At 45.2% G+C, this 21,578-nt stretch overlaps 1 protein-coding gene across 1 annotated transcript in view; it reads left to right on the forward strand.

Annotated features, from left to right (window-relative positions):
- LOC137620795 (ATP-dependent RNA helicase DHX30-like) overlaps window positions 1–21,578 on the forward strand; it is a 175,152-nt gene that overhangs the window by 43,743 nt on the left and 109,831 nt on the right. Inside the window, exon 3 of the mRNA XM_068351234.1 lies at window positions 8,771–8,851. Coding sequence (XP_068207335.1) covers window positions 8,771–8,851 — 81 coding nt within the window. The remainder of the gene's footprint in view (window positions 1–8,770; window positions 8,852–21,578) is intronic.

Here is a 21,578-nt window from a genome sequence, read left to right on the forward strand (position 1 = left end):
AGCGCCTCTTAGTCTCAGTGGTGAAAGGTTATTGCTCAGCCTTAAGCCAAATCTTTAAACTTAGGGTTGTTCCAACACAGAGACTTACCTCGAACTACTTTTGTAGGAGGTACCTGGAATTTCCTCTCAACCGACCAGAGTTTTGTGTAGTTTACCCTACTTCGTTTTCTGTGAGGACTACCCCAGGCGGAAGGATACGTGCCCTGAGGCTAGTCCCGAGCCAGGTTGCGTGTTAGCTTGGGTCTCGACCCTCAGTAAGTTCTCTGGTCGCGTCGTGATATCATCTCAACGCTCTCCTTGTCTCAGTGTGACCCTTTGTCTCCCCGACTCGAGTGTCCCACATGTTCCCACGTGGCCCGCTATACTTTCCCTTGTGCTCTCGCGTGTTCACTTGTTTTCCCTTGTGCTATCCTTTGTGTTTCTAAAATGTTCTCTTGCCCTTTTTATCCTTCCCCGCTGCGATCCTGTGTCTTGCGGTATTGTGTTTGTGTGGTATGGAGCATCACCGCCGTTGTCCTGGGCCTAAGGCTGGAAAGTCGTGTGGTGCGTTCTTGTCCAAGCCTGAGGTGGACCCGCACTCCCTTTGCTCTTCGTGCAGGGGTAGAGTTTGCTCTCCTTCGGACACGTGTCCGGAGTGTGTGTCGTGGAGTGAGGTGCAGTGGGTGAGGTTTGGAACGAAGAAGAAGAAGTCATCTAAACGTTTGCCCAGGAAGACCTGCATTTCTTCGCCCGCGATGTCTACAGGAGAGAAGTCTGACAGGGTTCCTTCTTCATCCCCTACCCAGAGTAGGGGACGAGGCAAGTCCGTTGCGAGGAAGAAGCCAATGGTTCTTCCCCATGGGTCGTGTCTTCGGGATTCTGGGGTTGCTGATCCTTTACAGGCAAGGGGGGGGCCTGAAGGTTTAATTAGTGAGGGTCCGCAAGACGATGCCTTTGTGCTTGGGGGGCTCATCTCTTCGGACGACCCTATGTGGAATAAAAATGTCCCTGTATCTTCACCAGCTTCTTGGATTTATGTTTTAGGCACCTCCGCAGCTGAAGGAGCCCCAGGAAAAGAAGATTCGCCGTTGGAAGATCCCTCGGATGGGGGCCCCCAAGAACTCCCTGTAGGTCACCTTTGAGGGGGGAGGACGGCCTTGGGTTCTGGTTCCAGAATGTTGATCGTCCGACCTCTCTCCCAGCCCCTCTATCGGCGGTTCCCGACGTCTTCCTTCAGCCTTCGACATCTGGAACTCAGAAAATTGTGAAAACAAACGCGCCCGCCTCTCGGATCTGTTACGAGGAGTCGTCGGAGTCCTCAGAGGTAGGCTCATCGTTGACGTCGAAGGATGAGGCGTGGAGAAGACACCGTCGAAGGAGGTACAGATTCAGGAGACAGCGCTCCCCCTCGAGGCCCCTCTCTAGGTCACGACATGGGAGGAAGCGGTCAAGGTCCCCGAGGAGGAAAGCCAGGAGGAGCAGTTCACCGAAGGAGCAATGAGTCCTCGTTTCCCGCAGTAAGCTCGCGGTCTTTACTACTCTCCCGAGCACTACGGGTTGGCTTCCCGGAGAAAGTCCTCCTAGAAGGTCCTCCACCAGCCATAGAGTTGACCCTCACAAAGACCCAAGGGGCTCTTCGGACAGGCGTAAGGCCTCGAAACAGGTGCCTCTACCCGCCCAGCGGAGGGAGTCGCCTTTTCGGACGGGCAGTCTCGTCGAGTTAGCTCAGCCGACCGATATAGAGGGACGGCTTCCTCCGTCAGGCAAACCCACGGAAGCCTCGCCCCCCTTGAAGAAAGGCAAACGGAGGACGGAGGTTCCCGCTCCCTCCGCAGTGCCCATCCTCAGACCACAACCTAGTGCTGAGGCTCCTGTCAGTACGGTTCCTCAACCTCGGACGGAGGCGCGGATTATTGGTCTGATTCGTCAACACCACAGGATTGAGGAACCACTTCCTTCCGACGAGGATGCCTGGCGGTCTAGCCTTAATAGGCTAATGGAGGAACCCGTTCAACAGAAGCCCTCCTTAGCCCTACCTGTGGCCAGAGATGTGAGGCTTGGCCGTGCTCACATAGACAAGGTTGTGGCACGAAATGCTGAAGGTTCCAAAGTTCAAAGTTCCTCCAAGTTACTCCAGGGGTTGAAGTCCCAAAGTAAATATTATTGGATGGAAGGACGGCCACAAGGAGCCAGCAAATTGGAAGACTCCCTAGAAGTTTTAGGTTAGGGCGCTTCGGAGGACAGAGCTTCTTCAGCACCTATCTGTTTTTCTTCATCGGAGGCGACGATGATGGAGGAGATGTCCAAAGATCTTGTTAACGTCGCCTCTTGGTTAGACTGGTGGGCCTTGACACTAGTAGGCATCCAGGCTTCCTCTGACCCTGCAGTTCCGTCCAACCAAACACTGTTGAAGGAACTTATCAGCTCCGGAGGGCGGACCTTGAAGTTCCTAACTTTTCAGTCTCTAGTGTTATCCGCCAACGGGGTCCTGCGAAGAAGAGACACAGTCTTGAATGAATTGTCCAGGCCTATGCCGGACAGGAGGCGAGGACTTTGAGGAACCTTCCTGTGTGGGGTGACAGACTCTTTCCCCTGATCCCCTGAAACTGACAGAAGAAGGGGTTGAGAAACTTCTGAGACGGAAGGAAGTGAACATTCCCAGACCGCATGCCATGAGGAGGCCCACTTACAGAAGGCCTCCACCGGATGGACCGTCAACATCTCGAACCTCCCCTAACCAGGTGAGGAGAGAGGCCCCGGCGTCCCTGTGGTCTCAGCCTTCGCAGCCCTCCCGCAGGAGCGCTCCCACAGCCCCAGCCTCCTATAGAACAGCCCACTTAGCTTCCAGGAGAGAACGGTCAGGTCGCTCCTCCAGAAGGAGGTAGGGTGAGAGGCCCCCCACTCTTGCCCAAGCCTCAGGTAGGGGGATGCCTCAAACAACATTGGCAAGCCTGGAAGAATCACAGAGCAGAACCCTGGACGGTAACAGTGTTGAAAGAGGGGTACAGGCTTCCGTTCCTGGCAGATCCTCCACCTCTTATCCCAGCAAGTCAGGTGGAGTGGTAGCCCCCAAGGACCCCTTGAAGAGGGAGGCCTTACAAGAAGAAGTCTCCACTATGTTAGCGAAAGGGGCAATGGAAACGGTACTACAACCGGGTCCAGGGTTCTACAGCCGCATCTTCCTGGTGGAGAAAGCGACGGGAGGTTGGAGACCAGTCATAGATCTGTCGGCCCTCAACAAGTTTGTGTGCAAGACCAGCTTCAAGAAGGACACCCCGAAGTCGGTCCTGTAGTCCTTGAGAGGAGACTTCATGATATCCATAGATCTCAAGGACGCCTATTTCCAGATCCCTATTCACCCCTCCAGCAGAAAGTACCTTCGGGTGAAGTGGGATACCCAGGTCTTGCAATTCAAGACTCTTTGCTTCGGCCTGTCAACAGCGCCCCAAATTTTCACGAGAATCTTCATGACTGTCTCCGTATGGGCTCATGAACGGGGAATTCGTCTGATTCGCTACCTGGACGACTGGTTGCTCCTTTCTTCCTCAGAGACAGTTTTGAAGGAGCAAGGCTCGAAGCTACTGCAATTCTGCTCAAGTTCTGGTTACCACCATCAACCTGGAGAAGTTGCACCTGTCTCCCTCCACCAGGATGACGTACTTGGGGATGGTTCTAGACTACCGACTAGTGAGAGTCTTCCCATCAGAGGAAAGGCTGAACAACCTGGACCAGGTCCTCCGTCCCTTCCTATCAGGACAGCCCAGGAGAGTGAAGGATTGGCAGAGATTGATAGGCCGTCTAGTTTCATTGGAGAAGCTGGTTCCCCAAGGGAGAATGAAACTCAGGGCCATCCAATGGAACCTGAAGGGACTCTGGAACCAGGTAGGTTCGCCCTACAAAATAATTCCTGTTCTTCCAGAGACGAGGCAATCCCTGGAGTGGTGGAGGGACCGAGCAAACACCCTCAAGGGGATGCCCTTCGCAGTGGAGCCCCCGGAGATGCTCCTCTTCACGGACGCCTCCAAGGAAGGATGGGGAGCTCACCTTCTCAGGAAGTCAGCAAGGGGCTCTTGGATGGAGGTGGAAAAGACTCAGCATATCAACGTCCTGGAGATGAGGGCCGTTCAGAAAGCGTGCCTTCAGTTCGTCGGTCTTCTAAGGGGAAACACAGTGGCGTTAATGTGCGACAACGCCAAAGTGGTAGCCTACATAAAGAAGCAAGGCTGTCTAAAATCGAAGGAGTTGTGCGATCTCACGTTGGAGATTCTGGATTGGGCCGAGTCGGAACAAGTTGTAATAACAGCAAGATTCATTCCGGGAAAGAGGAATGTCTTAGCCGACGGACTCAGCAGAATGGGCCAGGTGGTGGGGACTGAATGGCCCCTTCATCCAGAAGTAGCAAGACTCATCATCCAAAAGTGGGGTTCACCGGTGATGGACCTCTTCGCAACCAGACTGAACGCACAACTCCCCGTATTCTGTTCTCCTGTCCCAGACCCAAAAGCGGCATTGGAAAACGCCTTTCAACACAGGTGGGACAATCTCGACGTATATGCCTTCCCTCCCTTCACATTGATCAGGCAAGTGCTCAACAGAGTAAGGACGGCTCACAATCTAAGGATGACTTTGGTAGCGCCTTGGTGGCCAGAGAGGGAATGGTTCGTGGATCTAAAAGAGCTAGCGTGCCTTCCCCTGTGGTCTCTGCCAGACAGACCAGATCTCCTGAGGCAGCCACACTTCCAAAGATTCCACGACAATCCACGATCTCCGCGCCTTCACGCGTGGAGGTTATCCAGCGGCTCCTGAGGAAAGAAGGTTATTCGGCAGGAACAGCTGAAAGAATGTCTCGTTATCTGAGGCACTCATCGGCAGCGGTGTACCAGGCAAAATGGGCCACTTTCATGAAATGGTGTGTCTCCAGAAACATCAAGCCCTTAAGAGCCTCGATTCCGGACATTGCGGATTTCCTCGTACACCTTAGGGACGTGGTGGGCATGTCAATTCCAGCCATCAAGGGAGTCCATGCAGCGTTAGGCCAAGTTTTCCTCCTGAAAGGCATTGATCTGGGTTCCTCTAGGCACATCTCTATGCTCATCAGGAGCTTTGAGCAAACCTGTCCTCCCCATGCCTCCAGGGTGCCGCAATGGGATGTGGCTAGAGTTCTGAAAATGCTGAGTGAGCCACCATTTGAACCTTTGAAGGACAAAGTAGATAGAAATCTCACGCTCAAGACGGTCTTCCTGTTGGCATTGGCTTCAGCTAAGAGAGTGGGCGAGATCCATGGTTTGTCCTACGAAGTCTCGCATACAAGAGGTTGGCGTGAGGTCTCCTTCAAGTTCGTTCCTACGTTTGTGGCTAAAACACAAAATCCAGCTGTCTGGGATCCAAAATTCGAGGGGTTCACTGTTCCAGCAATTCCTCGGTCAGGTAATCCGGAAGATTTGAAGTTGTGTCCAGTCAGGGCTGCAAGGAAATATCTGGAGAGGACTGCCAGTCTCCGACCTGGTATCAAGAACCTCTTCATCTCTACAGGCACGTTGAGAAAGCCGGTCTCTAAGAATACCATCTCCTTTTGGCTTCGACAGGTGATCATCAAGGCTTATAGTAGTGCCGGTCTTCCCCTACCAGGTAATCCCAGACCACATGACATTTGGGGTATAAGTACCTCTCTTGCCTTTGAGAGAAACATGGCTGTAGCGCAGATCCTCAGGGCAGGCACCTGGTCGAACCAATCTACGTTCGCAGCCCACTACCTCAAGGAATGTTCGAGGAAGTCTCTAGACGGGTTCTCTATTGGGTCAGTCATCTCTGCGCTCCAAGCGATTTAACGGCCAAAGCCCCAGGTATACAGTAATCGCAGATATCAAGACCAAAAAGACACAGGTTTGTTTTCCCTTTTCCCCTTGTCTTCTCTTTTGTCTTCTTTCCCCGGAGATTTGATCAAGTAGAGACTGCACAAGACATGACTTCACAGCTTCATCACTGAACACAACAGCAAGAAATTTTTTAAGGGTGAGTCCTTAGACACTAGTGTGAGCTCTTTGTGTAGTTTTTCCTACGGTTCGTTTTCCGACAACCTTTGGAACCTAGTCTCCTATCTAGGTTCACGGCTGTTCTGCTTAGTTGGGTCTAGGTCAGATAGACACTCCCACCTCCTAAAGTGTAAGTCTCCTAAGAAAGTAGTTCGAGGTAAGTCTCTGTGTTGGAACAAATCACAAATTTTTAGTACTGTAATTTGTATTTTTCCTAACATACAGTACTTACCGAGAACTACTTTCGGGTAATGGCCCTCCCTTCCTTCCCCGAGTGGCTTTCTGACCCTTAGTTAATTTTTATCATCCAAGAACTTACTGAGGGTCGAAACCCAAGCTAACACGCGACCTGGCTCGGGACTAGCCTCGGCACGTATCCTTCCGCCAGGGGTAGTCCTCACAGAAAACGGAAGTAGGGTAAATTACACAAAACTCTGGTCGGTTGAGAGGAGATTCCAGGTACCTCCTAAGAAAGTAGTTCTCGGTAAGTATGTTAGGAAAAATACAAATTACTAAAAATTTGTGATTTTTGACCTATTATCATCCATGAAACGTCAGTGCTGATGTGGAGCTTTGAGCAATCATGCCTACCAAAAGAATTGAAACCGCTTGTGTTACCAGAGTTCTAAGGTCCCTAAAGAGGGCTCTGTATGAAACGTTATGGCAAGTGTCAGATGAAGATCTGAATACCAAGACAATGTTCTTGCTTGCCTTGGCCTCGACGTAGCGAGTTGGTGAGATACAAGGCATTTTATATAATGTTAGTAATTCTGAGGGGTAGAGAACTCTCTCATTCACCTTTGTTCTGAAGTTTATTGCTAAAACCCAGAATCTTGCCTTGGATGATCCATCTCCTCCCTTAGGGATGTGACTGATAATCTGGAGAGTTTGCTTCTTTGCTGTAAGGGCACCAAGACACTATCTGAAGAGAACTCAAGTATTCAGACCATTCAAAACCTATTTTTGAGTGAAAAAATGCAGCAAGAAAATATCTAAAGAACACCAATCTCAAAAAACATCATCTGGCTTTGAGAAACGATATAGAGAACGTATCCACCGTTACCCTGGAATCCTGAGGAGCCTACGCAGGCACATGGTCATGAAGTTGGGTTGGTGCAACACTATCCTTTCAGAAGAATGTCATTGGAGCAGATGCTGATGGTGGGTGTCTGAAAATGCCAGACAACTGAGGGAACACCCACAAGTTCTTCGACACGTTCTCCCTAGGACCTGTGGTAGTGGCTTAATGGATAGTGTAGCATACCTGGTGGCCTGTTGGTAACGTTCTTGCGTGATGATTGCCAAACTGATGTTCAAGTTCTGCTCAAACTCCTAAGTTCCTTTGGTTGCTGCAACCTCACTATTCTTGTGAGATAAGTATGAGGGTTTGAGGTCTATCTGCTTAGTCCTCAGCAGCCATTGTCAGGCCCTCCTTAGTCCTAGAGGTGGAGAGGGGCTTGGGTGCAGATCATATGCATCTGTGGTCAGTCTCTAGGGCATTGTCCTGCTTGATAGGGCAGTGTCACTGTCCCTTGCATCTGACATTCATGAGCAGCCTTTAAACCTCACAGGAGAAGAGGCATCTTGTCTAAGATAGTGGTTGCATCAACTTTGGTAAGAGTGAGGAGGTCTTGCCTTTATCTTCTTTCTCTAAGGGTACCACAGTCGCTCCATTATTCACTGTAATAGACTCTGATGTAGGTAGCTACTATTCTATTGTGTAGATAGAAGTATGTCCCCCTCATTATCCATGCTAGTGGGAGGATGGATACAAATGTAAACTCAGTACTTTTAATAGCCATACATTTCAGGTAGTGTGTCTTATAAATATGAGTTCATCCATGACCATTTGTGTAGAACAGGAACCTATCATATCGTATACCTCTTTGAGTCTGAGTGTCTGACATCTCAGTATTTGAGACCTGTCAGTTTGGTTATTAGGAACTTTCCCCCCCCCCCCCTAAGGATGAGTCTCCAATTAAAGGACGAGGCCTTATATGAACAAATAAATTTAAAAAAAAAATTATTTTGTGTTTCCCCTAACTAATCCAATCTGAGTCCTGAAATTTCTTCGAGATGATCAATGTGTCTTACCCACGTACTGGCGTGGGGAGCGGGATTCTCCACCACCCTCCAGTAATTACTGACACATCACCATGAATTTAAAAGCTGTTTCTGGTTTTGTGGAAATCATACTCCTATTAAAGGAATCGGGTTTGTTTAGTCAGTAAAATGCAAATTGCATTTTAAAGAATTGTAATTTTTTAATTTGATGAGTATTAATTACTTTGTCAGCAGTTGAGTGTACTGCAGTGAAGGAATTTTAATGCTCCAGGTAGCAAGGAAGATGTGGATCTCATTAATTAATTAAAGTGGAATCCAGTATTTTTAAAAATTATATTTAATTTTTAAAAGGAAGTTTTGATAGATATTAGCTTATTAATTTATTTTTACAAATATTTTACTGTACATCAATTTCTTTGCTATTGCACATGGCCAGTCAAAAGAAATGTATGAGCGTTTGTCCCATGTCTAATAGCCCACTCCCACTAGTTGATAATGCAATAAAAGAACAATTTGTTCTCTTAATGTGTCCAATTTTACATTTGAGAGATCATAGTCTGATATGTTTTCATATCAAGTACTGTGGAGTAATTTGTAATTAAGGTGATATTTTATTAGCATCATTGCATCGATAATCATGATATTGGTGATCTTTGTGGCTCTTGAAAAAATTCTCAATTCTTTTTTATTAACAGGTGGATTTGCAAAAGCACAATCTCGCCAACCACAAACGCAGCTACAGCAGCTAGTTAGAGCAGACACACAATATGTACAAAGTGAGTAGTAGTGATCATTTAAGAGTCTTATTTTTCATTGTAAGACTTATTTGTTCCTATACTGATACAAACCCTCATTCTTTACTGCAGGAGATATTCTAGCGCGAGCTGGAAGATATTGCAGAAAAACTTGAACAAGGTCGTTAACAACCGGGCAGGTAGCTATCCACCTGTTAGGGGTGGGGGACCGCCGTTCGGTAGCTACTGTTTACCTTCAATCTAATTCTAGTCGTCGCAGTGGTAACACCGCTGCTCCTGCTTTTGTTTGACAGGCAGACTAGCCTTTCTTTTTTGTGCTTTTGATTAATTCTGTTTCTTTGTTGGATGTGATGTCCTCTATTATGAGGAAGTGTCCCGGGGTGCCCCCGAAATCCTGTGGCACCTTTATGTCGCCGCTGGAGGTTGATCCTTATTCCCTATGCCCTGGGTGCAGAGGTCATAGGTGTTTTGAAGACTCCCCCTGCCAAGTAGGTAGAGAGTGGTTGCCCTCTCAATGGGAGAAGTTTGGGAAGAGGAAGAAAAAGAATTCCAAGAAGGGCTCGTTACCTCCAGGTTCGCCGAAAGGTAAGGAGTCCCGAGCCTCTTCTTCGGCCTCTCGTTCTCTCCCTTCGGACTCTTCCTTGCCGCCCTCCTCCAGGGGGAAGTCAAGGAAGAGTGGCACCATTGATTTAGCCCCCATTCCTCTTGGTCAGGCGGATCACGTTGCCTCCCCTAGTCTGGCAATGTTTTCCACCACCGGGAATGTCTCCATTACCGCTTCCATTCCAGATCATGTACGAGCAGTATGGCCTTCCCTTGGACTTCCTGGCTCTCCTTTGGAGGAAGTTTGAAACCAATTCCTCGTGGGTAAGGTTGTGCCTCAGGTCCCTTCTGTTTTGGAACCCTCGGGAGTTCTGGACCTCGCCTACCTTCCATCAACTCAGTTGGCGCCCGCTGAAGTTTCAGTGGATGTAATAACTTCAGTTCCTGCGCCGCCTACTTCTCACACCGCTTGCACTTCTACAATAAAACAGCGTCGCAAGCGCAAACATTGCAGTACCTCGCACTCCTCCTCCTCCTTTTCATCGTCCTCGTCCTCTTCGGAGGCTAGGAGGGAGAGAGAGAGAAGAGGAAAAGGAGAGCTCGCTCTTCTTTGCCTAGACATTCTCGCCGGAGAGACAGGCGATATAGGAAGAGACATCATTGTTCTCGCTCTTCCTGGTCTTCTGTCTCTTCACAAGACGTCTCGCCTCGAGACTATAAGCACTCGCGGCGCACATCTAAGAAGAGTGCTTCCTCTCATCATCGTTCTGCCTCGCTGTCGTCTTCCTCTCGCCAGGGATCATCTAAGCACTCGAAGGGCTTCAAGAAAAAGAGTGCTACGTTACATTCTCGCTCTTCGTCGCAAGAGAGCTTTTCAAAGCGTAATAAGCCCTTCCCACTGCTGGCTCTCAGAATCGCTTGCCGATTCTTCTCACGATTTTTCATCTGATTGCGCCAGGAGAGCAGCCAAGGGCAAAGCGCGTCCTGATCTCGAACCCTCTCCTTCACATATTAGTTTGAGGGTCTCCAATCGCTCTAGGAAAGTCAGAAAGAGTGCTTCTCGTCACTTTCGCTCCTTATCATCAGAGAAAGATCGCTCTTGCCCTTTGACTTCTTGATCTCGCAAGTCCCCGGTCATACACTCGCGTGGTCAATTTCCTCGCCCTCATGTTTCAGACAGGACAACCTCCCACCCGTTTCCCTTGCTTCCTAATAAGTTAGGGATTACGACCTCCGAAAACCTCAGAAGAAAATGCAGGAGTTCAGCCCTTCTTCTCTTCGGTTGAGAGCAGAGGGAAAAGGCCAGATCGCCAATCAATTTGGCCTCTTCCACCTCATACTTCAGACCTTTCAAAGAGAGGAATCTACAAAGTCTACTAGGTCAGTTCCGATAATTCCTTCGCCTAGACCATCTACATCCACGCAAGGTCAGGCGCTTGCGGCGCCATTATCCAGCGCTCAGCCTTCCCCTGCAACAACGGTAGGATGGTCTCCTACTTCCCCGTTACCTCCAGACACTGCGACTTCTATCGCTCTTCTCCTTTCGAATAAAAAAGATGCGAGGGGTAAGGCAAAAGTTTTGTCCGCTGCTCGCGTCTCCACTTCACCTGTAATAACACGCGAGTAATTATCGCAGCCTGAGGATTCCTCGAAAGATCCGCCGTCGAAGGACTTGGAGTCCTCCTATTTAAGGGCTCTAAGAACTATGTGTAATATCTCAAGCCTCGGCGATTTGCATGTCTCCACGACCTCTTGACGCTCCAGCCTTAGATAGGCTATGTCTTCCTCCACCGAACCCTAAGGCCAGAATTGAACTTCCCTGGTCTGTTCACACTGCAGCCTGTCCGAGGAAGTTCGTGCAGGTGGTCTCGAGAGAAACGGGTTCCCTTAAGTCTCAGGGACAGGGCATGTAGTACGGTACCAGGTAGCGTAAGCGAGCTTAAAAGAAGGGTGATGAATGAAGTGTCAAAAGAAATGGTATATGAGGAGGAAAGTAGTGTACTAGAAGGGGAAGTATTATCAAAGATATTAATGGTGGTAAGTATGTTGTATGGTGTAACTGTGTATTTGTATTTTGGATGGAATCGACCGATGGAATATAGGGCATGTAAGGAGAATGATTGGGAATATATTTTGAGGATTCAATGTAAGGAGGAATGTTGCAAATTGTTGAGTGAGAAGGATAATGGTGGAAGTGACCTTAATCTAAGATATGGGGGTATAGAGGACAGTGAACATGATGATGAACATATTGGTGAAGTGAGTGACAGAATTGAAAGGAGAGTAAATGTATGTATGCATGGTGTAAAAGGAAGGATGATGACATATGTGAATATAAATGAGAATGAATATTGTAGTTTAATTGATACGGGTGCTCAAGTGTCATTAGTAAATGAGTCGGTTATCAGGGAAATTGAGAGGTACAATTGGGAAGTGAAAAGACAGTGTACGAGTGTGAGAATTCATGGAATAGGTCAGGGAAGTTTACTTGTTTGGGAAGAAGTGAGGTTGAAGGTGAAACTAGGGAGTATGGAAGTTGAACATAATTTTATTGTAATGGGAGAGAATGAAATGCCTAGTTGTTTTTTGATGGGAATAGATTTTTTGAGGTTGCACCATGTGTCAGTTGATGTTGGTAAGGGTTTGCTTTCTAAGAATGGCTGTAAGGTAATAGTAATTGAGGATAATAGTGTATTCATGGCGAATTTTGTTGGCATGATTGATATTGCAAAAAGTGAAGATGATTTGTTGAGCAAAGAAGAGGTGGAAGAAATGCAAGGTGAATGTTTAGAGATAAATAGGTTACGTGAATGTATTTTAAATGGTATTAGGGTGGAAGAATGGCCGTGTGATTTGGAAGTGTATAAGAAAGTTGTTAAAAAATTTATTGTTTGTAAGAATATTGTGTATTTTTTGCATAGGGGAATGGATGAAGATATATATGTTCCTGTATTTCCAATGCATGCAGCTGTAAGTATGTGTATGGTAGTGCATGACAGGTATGGGCATATGGGGAAGAATAAATTGTGGGAATGCATGCGAGAGAGGTTGTTTACGCCTGGGTTGAGTCAAATTTGTAGGGATGTAGCGACTACTTGTGAGGATTGTCAGAAGGGAAAGTATCAGAGCATGCATGCAAGTCCTCCTGTTCTGAGGTTACGTATGAAAGAGCCATTTGAGATGTTTGTGATTGATTGTGTTTCGTTGCCTGTGACTGCGAGGAGACATGTGGGAATGATTGTCATGGTCGATCATATGAGCAAGTTTGCGTATGCAGTGCCCATCAAGAATAAAAGAAGTGAGACTGTAGCGAGAATGGTAAGTCAAGTGATGTTGCCGATGAGTGTGTGTAAGCCTGTGAAAATGTTAAGTGACAATGGTCCGGAGTTTGTTGGATGGGAGTTTGAGCAGATGTTGAGAGAATGGGGCATTGAACATGTGTATTCGACTCCGTATATGCCAAGTGCGAATGGTTTGGCTGAAAGGACGGTAAGAACCTTGACAGAAATTTTGCGGATGATGAGTACATGTGATAATGATTGGGATTTATATGTTGGGCGTGCGTTGTGGGCGTATAATGCGACGGTGCACAAGAGTACTGGTATGTCTCCGTGTAAGTTTGTGTTGAATTTTGAAAAGATAGTAAGACCGAGATTGAGTGTGTCCGAGAATGATAGAGATGTTTGGAAGAAAGCAAATGAGAGGTTTGAAAGCTACAAAGTGGGAGAGAAAGTGTTAAAAGAAGTAATTGAAAAAGGAAGAATGAATGTCAATAAGGTACGTGATAAGTTTGAAGGTCCATATGAGGTGTTAGATGTTGGTTCAAGTGGGTTGAGTTATGTTTTAGGTAAAGTAAATGTGGATGGTAGTGTGGAAAAGGTTAGGGCACACCACAATCAGTTGCGGAAATTGAAGGAGGTACCAAGATATATTCAGGAGAATGGTATGAATAAATGGCTGAAAACGAACAAGTATGAACCGAGTATGTGTGAGGCATTAGGTTTAGAAGATAAGCAATTGGTGTTAGTAGAGTATGGAAAGAAAAAGAAGTCTGAGAATTTTACTGGGATAAAAAGACGGGAAAATTTTGTAGTTGTAGGCGGCAATCAGAATAAGCAGGACAAGGGTGTAAATGTACTGGTGAGTATGGAAGATAATGTATTAATACAGATGAAACTTGGATGAGTATGAATGATACTTATAGTGTGTGTGGTTTTTCGTTAGATGAGGCAAGAGAACGTATGACGGACACGAGAATGAAAGATAGGAGAATGATAAGCAGTATGAATGATTCTTTTGTTAAAGTAGAAAATGGTTTAGATGTAATGGATGAATTGTTGACAGAAATTAGTGGGATTTTCGGGCCAGATGAAACTGAGGTAGATGAAATAGTGAATGATATCTTAGACGAGCAGAACATAGACGGGAATAGTAATAGTACGTTGTATGAAAACGACATGGAAGAAGTGAATGAGAGAGTGCAGGTATATGAAGGCCCAGTTACCCGAAGCCGAGGCCCTGTTCCTGACTGCGACTGGGTTATGAGAAAATAGGTAAGTGTTGTGTGAGGATTTGGCAAAGTAAGGGGGGAGGAATGTGGAGGATTAATTTTATTTTAATTTATTTTTTGTTTGCCAAATCAAAGAGAGAGAGAGAGAGAGAGAGAGAGAGAGAGAGAGAGAGAGAGAGAGAGAGAGAGAGAGAGAGAGAGAGAGAGAGAGTGTGTGTGTGTGTGTGTGTGTGTGTGTGTTGTTTTAGTAGTGTTAAATCGAGACATTTTATTTGCTTTAGCTTTGTCATTAGAGAGAGAGAGAGAGTGTGTGAGTGAGTGTTTATTTACTTAAGTTTTGTCAAACCGCAAGAGAGAGAAAGTGTTTATTTGCTTAGTTTTGTGAGAGAGAGAGAGAGAGAGGAGAGAGAGAGAGAGAGAGAAAGTGTTTATTTGCTTTAGTTTTGTCAGAGAGAGAGAATTTCATGTGCTTTAGTTTTGTTAGATCGCGCGTGGCGCGAGAGAATGTGTGTATGTGCGTTTGTGTGTGCGTGTTTTGTGTGTCCGCGGTGCGCGCCGAAGAAAAAGGGTAATTAGCGAATGATTGTTTGAAGTTGGAAAGATTGTTGGTATATTTGAGGTTGTTTGTTTACATTTTTAGCTAGGATAGGGTGGTGATGAATGTCTTGGGCGAAAGCATTGGATCTCGGACTGTGGTAGAAGTCGGTTGTATCTTTTTTTGTTCTTCGAAAGCCGGCTGTTTAGTGTTTTTTTATATTCTGAGTAAGTACTGTTTTTATTCATTTTTGTTAGGCGCGTTCGTGAATGATAGAAAGTTTATTGTTTATCTTTGATTATAGTGCGATAGTTGTTAGTTAGGAGTGTTCATAAGTGTTTTTTTTATTTTGGTAGGCCGTGATTCCTCCTTTGGAGAGTTATTTTTGAATGCCGATCTTTAGTTGACGACCTGGCCTGTATTAGATTGTTTTAAGACTGCTCTTGGATTACGCAACCGTTGATGACCTGGACTACGATTAGGATTACGATTTGATTGCACTGAACGATTTCCTTGATTTTGATGCCATAATGACCCAGCCCGTTTGAAGGATTTTCCGTTTGGATTACTGTTATAAAGATTGTGTAAGATGACGATGATGATGATGATACTGACACCTGTGACTCAAGGAGTTGAGGCCGTTATGGCAAATTAAGAACTCTTCGGTTACCATAAACTGTAGTGGTAGTTTGCCGTGAAAGGACAGTCCGGCTTGTGTGTGGCGACAGTGTTGGTGTCGTAATATATATAAACACATATTTTGAGCTGGTGTGCGGTTTAGTATTAAGTTTGTTAGGGTTTTTTATTTGAATGGTGATACGGTTTTTTTTTGTATATTTATGAATTTAATGATTTGTTTTACGTGTAATTATTTTGGTTGTTGGTGGTTTATATGTTAAGCTTATTTTGAATGCAGAATTTTTGCTTTTGGTTGCGGTGAATATAATTTTAAGGCTATGTTTTGTTTTCATTTTCCTTCTGTCCAAGAGTCCAGTTTGAAGTAGAGTCAGGGGAAAGTTTGTATTGTGGGATATTGAGAAAGTAGGAGTGATCAAGAGTGTGGGGGTTTGTGGTTTGTTTACATTCCGCCACACGGTTCGATTTGTTTTTTTAGCCAAACCTATGGGCAGAGAGTCTAGTCTTAAGACTATCCTCCCTATGAATAGGGAACTCGTTGGCCACCCTAGCCTCGGGACTAAGTCTCCTATAGTAAAGAATGAGGGTTTGTATCAGTGTGGGAACAAATGACAAACTAGTAACAGAGATAATTTTTCCTAACATACAAACCCAAATTCTTTACACAAATCTTCCCTCCATCATTGCCCCCTTGGTAGTCCTAGCTAGAATCCGATTGAAGGTAAACAGTAGCTACCGACTGGTGGTCCCCGACCTCTAACAGGTGGATAACGACCTTGTTAAGGTTTTTCTGCCGTATTTTCCAGCTCACACTAGAATATCTCCTCTAGTAAAAAATTCGTGTTTGTATGTTAGGAAAAATACAAACTCTGTTACAAGTTTGTCATTTTTCATGGTATGTAATTCTTTTTGTTCCAACACAAATGTAAACTTGTCCGTTTGATAAGGAGTATAGTCAGTCATCATTATTTCTGAGTTCTGTCTTTGCGGATTTGGTCATTCGCAATACAGAGAACCATATAACCCATCAAATAAAAAGTCACATATTCTCAATTTTGCTATAAGTACCTGCATGGACTGATGATTTCAAACCGTCCGCGCTCTTTTACACCCTGCATGCTATGTGCGGTTTCCCTCTTCATACGATACAACACACCATTTCTCGCTGATTTGTCCTTAGATGCGCATCATCTCTTCTCGCATGTGTATCTCCTGCTTAAGTCCTTTTTGTGCAGAATCATGTTATGTAGAAAAAAAACTGATGCAAAATAACCTGTACATATCCTGTGTGTTTATAGTGATATTAGTATTAGATGTGATTCGTATATTACCTACCCCACGCATCAAACAGTCGACAGCTCAAGAGTTGCAACCTGGTTCAGGCTTAATACATAGAACTTGATACGTAAATAGTTAGCAGTATTGAACTGGTATTTTTTTTAATACAGTCATACCTCTCTTCACGAAAGAATCTGCTTATGAAATTTTCATGCTGCGCAACGAGAGCCAAAGATTTTTATGACTCACATTGCAAAAAATGTTTCATGATAAGAAGAGAAAATTACCAGCCTTGCTAAGAATAAGATAGTCACCCTTAAGAAATATGAAGAAAATGGATTGTTTTACAATAGAAAATGTCCCTCTCTATAGTAAGGGTAACTATAATAGTACAGTACATATGGTAATGTATATTTTGTATATGTACAAGAATTGTACTGTACAGTATGTATAGTATTATTTTCCATGAATTATTGCAATATATTCTAATAACCACTTAATTTACAGGTATTAACAGTTAGTTTAGGTACATTTAATGGTTCAAATGTATTTGGCTGTACAGTATTTCATTGTGGTTATACTGTAGCATTATTATAAAATTTAATGTGGTATTTATATAGGATTTGGAAGAAATTAGGCAATTTACATATAAAATGTGACTCATAACTCAAAATTTTCACGAAACGGAAGCCACTCCAGAACGAATTAATTTCGTGTTGTGAAGCATTACTGTACATGTACTGTGCTGTACACTTACTGAAATATGTTCATTACACAATACATGTATTGTGATAGAAACTAAGTAGAAACTATATTAGGCAGTACAGTGGGTTGCTTAGTGTGTTAGTTGACCGTGCATAGACAATGGGCAGTGAGTTGTTGGTTAGGAGTTAACCCACCCTAGGTTAGCAAATATTTGCAGATTCTTGCTTTTTGTGCCTGTCGCTGTTACTTAACCCCAGCGAATAAGGATCGCTGACTAGTTTCCGCTTTTGCCGACCCCGGCTGAAAAAAGAAAACTTATTCATTTTGAAGATATAAGTTAGAGTGAGGGAGGAGGAGGATGCAACCGTTCTCCATAGGGTTGATCTTCCTGCCACCTAGCTGAGCTAACCTTTGTCTGTGCCTTTTAACTTTACCTTTGTGTTCTTTCTATGCTTTTTGCGGGTGTTTGTGTTGTTACAAGTGTGTTTTATGGAGTAGTCCTACGTGATGCGAAGTGTCTTGCCTGCAACGCTGGTGTTTTGGTACCTCTATGAGTAGGCTTGAGGTCGACCCTCGCTACTTGTCCCTCATGCATGGGTCAACAGTGCTCCCTTGCATCTCTTACCTCTGTTCATTTTCTGATTCCTAGAGTACCTCCTGTGTCTTGTCAGGACTATCAGGAGACATCAAACAAACAGCTCGCTGCAGACCTACCCTGCTGAACCTGTTTGTGGCCACAGGGAAAAAAAAAAGAAGGATCAGTTAGAATACCATCTTCATTTTTCTACGGAAAACCATTAGGAGTGTTTAATAGAGTAGGGGCACCATGTCCCCTCTAATGATTAAGGGGCACTAGCTATGTGGTTAGGAATAACCTTGGCCTTCAAGAAAAACATCTTGGTAGACTAGGTGTTAAATGCAGAGGTTTGAAAGACACAATCCACATTTGATACTGATTACCTACAGTGAATGACCCACAAAACCTTTGGCACTTTCTCCATAGGCATAGTCTTTGCCGCCGAACAAATAATTTAGAATACCAAGATTGTTTCTGGGTTTTTATTGGTGGGGTTGGGGTTTTGTCGATTGAGTGCTTTCGCCTACTCCTATTGCCTTACTTCACCCTACTCCTATCGCCTTACTTCACCCCCTCCTATTGTCTCTGAAGAAGGAATACATCATGTGGAGAAGACATCTTTTATCAGGTGAGTTCCAGGTAGAACGGTTACGCTACACTCATTCTACTCCTCTGAGCAGAGGAACATAGACCTGTCACCTGCTTTTTTGGACTTGTATGATAATGGATTCTATAGTTTTCCTTGAAAGGGTAGCATGTATGGTACGGGTCTGCCTTGCTTCCCTCAAATGGACTGAGAACAGACTATGAGATAATCTAGCCTTCAGCCTACTCGGGTCATGGGGATAGAGGGTTTACCCTTCTCCAATGTTGAGTCTCATAATTAAAAGGACTGGGTTTTATATTCGTATTAGATCAAATCGAATTTAATAATTTTAACTATACAAACCAGAGTCCTTTAAACATTTACTGCCCACCTTGTCCTCCCCACAAACCCCAGGTTGGACTTTTTCAAACGGGTGATCTACCTATGGGGCGAAGGGTTGCATCTTCCTTCTCCCTTACTCTCCCTCATCTCCACCATATGAAATCTGTTTTCTTTGTTCCACCCGGGCTTAGCTGAAACTGAAACTATTGGTAATTAAAAGTACTCATATTTGTATAGTTAGGAAAACTACTCCTAATTTAAAGGAATTGGGTTTTTACATTTAGAAAAATACAAATTACTTAAATTTGTGATATTCGGTTCTGCGAAAATTAATGGCATTCTCAGTGACAAGTTTGTATTATCGTAATAAGTCTTACTTGGTATTCATTGCTATTCCTGAATTGAAGAAAATAATTTTACCTTGATAATAGAAGCTTTACTTTTCCTGATACTGTATAGCATTTCTACAAGTCATTTCTTGTTTTGTTATTTGTTTTGATCAGTCATGTTTGTTTTCACTCGTTTTTACTCCTTACAGTATATGATAATTGTGGGTTTATATTGTCTTTTTTTTTAGTTTATTATCATTCATTTCCGCAAGTAAGTCAGCCAAATAGGATAATTAATCAACCCAGTTATTTTATCAGAGAATATTTGGTTAGTTAGGTTTCCGATTCTGAAAAAACTGACTTACTCTTGTACAGTAATTAAAAACCATGAGATAAAACCTTACCTCTCTTTATCCATTGTATATCTGTATGAAAGAGAAGATGCAGTGAGAACATATTTGAATATAGTAAATTTGAATTTTAAATATTAAACTTAGCCGGTGAATATATAATAGCTGACGTCTCGGACGGCTCGACAGATACCAAAAAACTCGCGAGCGATCGCCGTGAAGGTTGCGGGTGTGACCACCAGCGCCGACTATCGGCCAGATACCGCATATACTTGTCAAGTTCTCCAGTTCTTCTCTGTCGGTCTTGTCGACAAGTTGGTTCCGCTCGCTGATGACCTTGAGTTTTCGACCTTTTTGGTGAAGTACTTTATTTTGGTTGTTTATGGGCTTTTGCTGTGACAGGTGTTTTTTCTTCAATTAAACTCTTGAAACCCTTTTTTTTGGCTAGTGTTTATTGTTGATGACTTTGGTTTTGACTTGGATTTTCTCTGATTGTTCAATATGGCTGACCCTTCTCCTATCCCTGAACCTAAATATCGCAAGTGTGCGAGGGATTGCAACAAACGTCTTCCCAAGGCCTCTATCGACCCACATACCGTTTGTACTAATTGCCGGGGTAAATCCTGCCAATTAGGAGATCGGTGTGATGAGTGCGTGGTCTTGTCGGAATTCGACTGGCTTGAATATGACAAATATACTCGTAAGCTGGAGAGAGATAGGGTGAGGAGAAGCTCCTCTAGGTCTTTGGAATTTTCCTCCTCCCATGCCCCTGAACCTAATCCTTCCCCTGTAGTAGTTGTTCCTGAACCCCCTACTAGCACTCATGAACCGTCCATGCGGGATATGTTTCTTGCGATTCAAGCTTTAGGCGAAAAAGTTGAGTCCTTAGCATCGGACCGTAACCAACTCATGTCAGATGTTAAGTTGTTGAAGTGTCAGAATGGTAAAACAGAAAATCGTAGTGATAAAGTGATAAGTGGGCAAAGTGTATTTAGTGTTGCGACCGAGGGTTCGTCTGTTCGTGCTTGTCCGAGACCTCTTTCAGGCTCCCCTGCACCAGGGAGAAGTAATGTCGTAGGACTTAAGGGGACGAGAGGCTTTAACCAACGTACAAACGTTCCCTCTTTGGTATCGGACGTTTCTCGTCAAGATCGCCCTTACCATAAGACGGGTGAGACTGTGTTCTCCTCGTCCTCCGAACACTTATCGCACAAGAAACCTTGGCGCAAGGTTTCTAGACCCTTGAAGCGAAAGTCAGTCCCTTCAGGACAGGTCCAGCGTCCTGGCTGTAGCCATTGGGACAGCTCTGACCTTTTGCAGTCATCGGAAGACTGTTCGCCTATTAAGCGCAAGCGTAACACGGGGTCCGAGGGTCGCGGTAGAGGCAATGTTTTGCCAACGCAGACGTTACCGACGTCACGGCCCGTTCCGACTCCCGTTGATCCGAAGTGGGTTGTCCTGCGGGACATGCAGTCTAAGCTTGCCTCACTTATGGAAGAATATGACGTTGAGCAGGTTCGCGATGATCCTTTGCTTTCGAGTCGCCATTACGCTGAACGAGACTCTGGCCGTCAGCCACCCAAACGAGTATTTACTCGTCCATTTGACGTTAGTGCTGACGTTTCTAGTACTTTGAAACATGATGTCAGTAGTCTTTCACGTCAGTCACGTGACGTGGATCCTCCCTTGTTGCAGTCTCGTACTGACGTTCAGCTGCTGCCGCCGCAGCCCCGCACTGACGTTCGCCGACCGGCTCCGTTGCCTCGACGTGACGTTGAGCGTCAGTCACCGCAGTCGGAGGTTGTTTTGCCTGCTCAGTCTATGCAGTCAATGCAGTTCCGACGTGACGTCGAGCGTCAATCAACTTCAGCTGTTGTTGTTGGTCAGTCTCAAGGATTTCAGTCCTTTCAGCAGCGGCGTGACGTCGCTTCCTCTTCTGCTACTGCTGCTCCTTTGCTTGTTGACATTGCCTGTCAAGCGTTGCCGCCTCGGCAGGTCTCTCCTTTTCATGAGACTCGGCAGTTGTCGGACGAGGTTCCGTCGGATGAGGAAGTCGCTGATCCCCTTCCAACTGATATTCCTTTGGGGACTTTGTCAGACGGAGAGGAGCCTAAAGCTGCTCAGCCCTCTATGGACTTTAAAAAGATCATGCTGATTTTTAAGGATCTGTTTCCTGACCATTTTGTAACTGCTGCTCCTCGTTCGCCTCCGTCAGAGTTTACGCTAGGCCTAGCTACTTCGAAGCCTTCGTTTACTAAGCTAGTGCTCTCTCGCTCTTCTAAGAGAGCTTTGCGTTTGCTAGGTGATTGGTTGATCACCAGGAGGAGTTTGGGGAAGACAGCCTTTGCTTTCCCCCC

Source organism: Palaemon carinicauda, chromosome 27 (assembly GCF_036898095.1).
Source record: "Palaemon carinicauda isolate YSFRI2023 chromosome 27, ASM3689809v2, whole genome shotgun sequence".
NCBI lineage: Eukaryota > Metazoa > Arthropoda > Malacostraca > Decapoda > Palaemonidae > Palaemon > Palaemon carinicauda.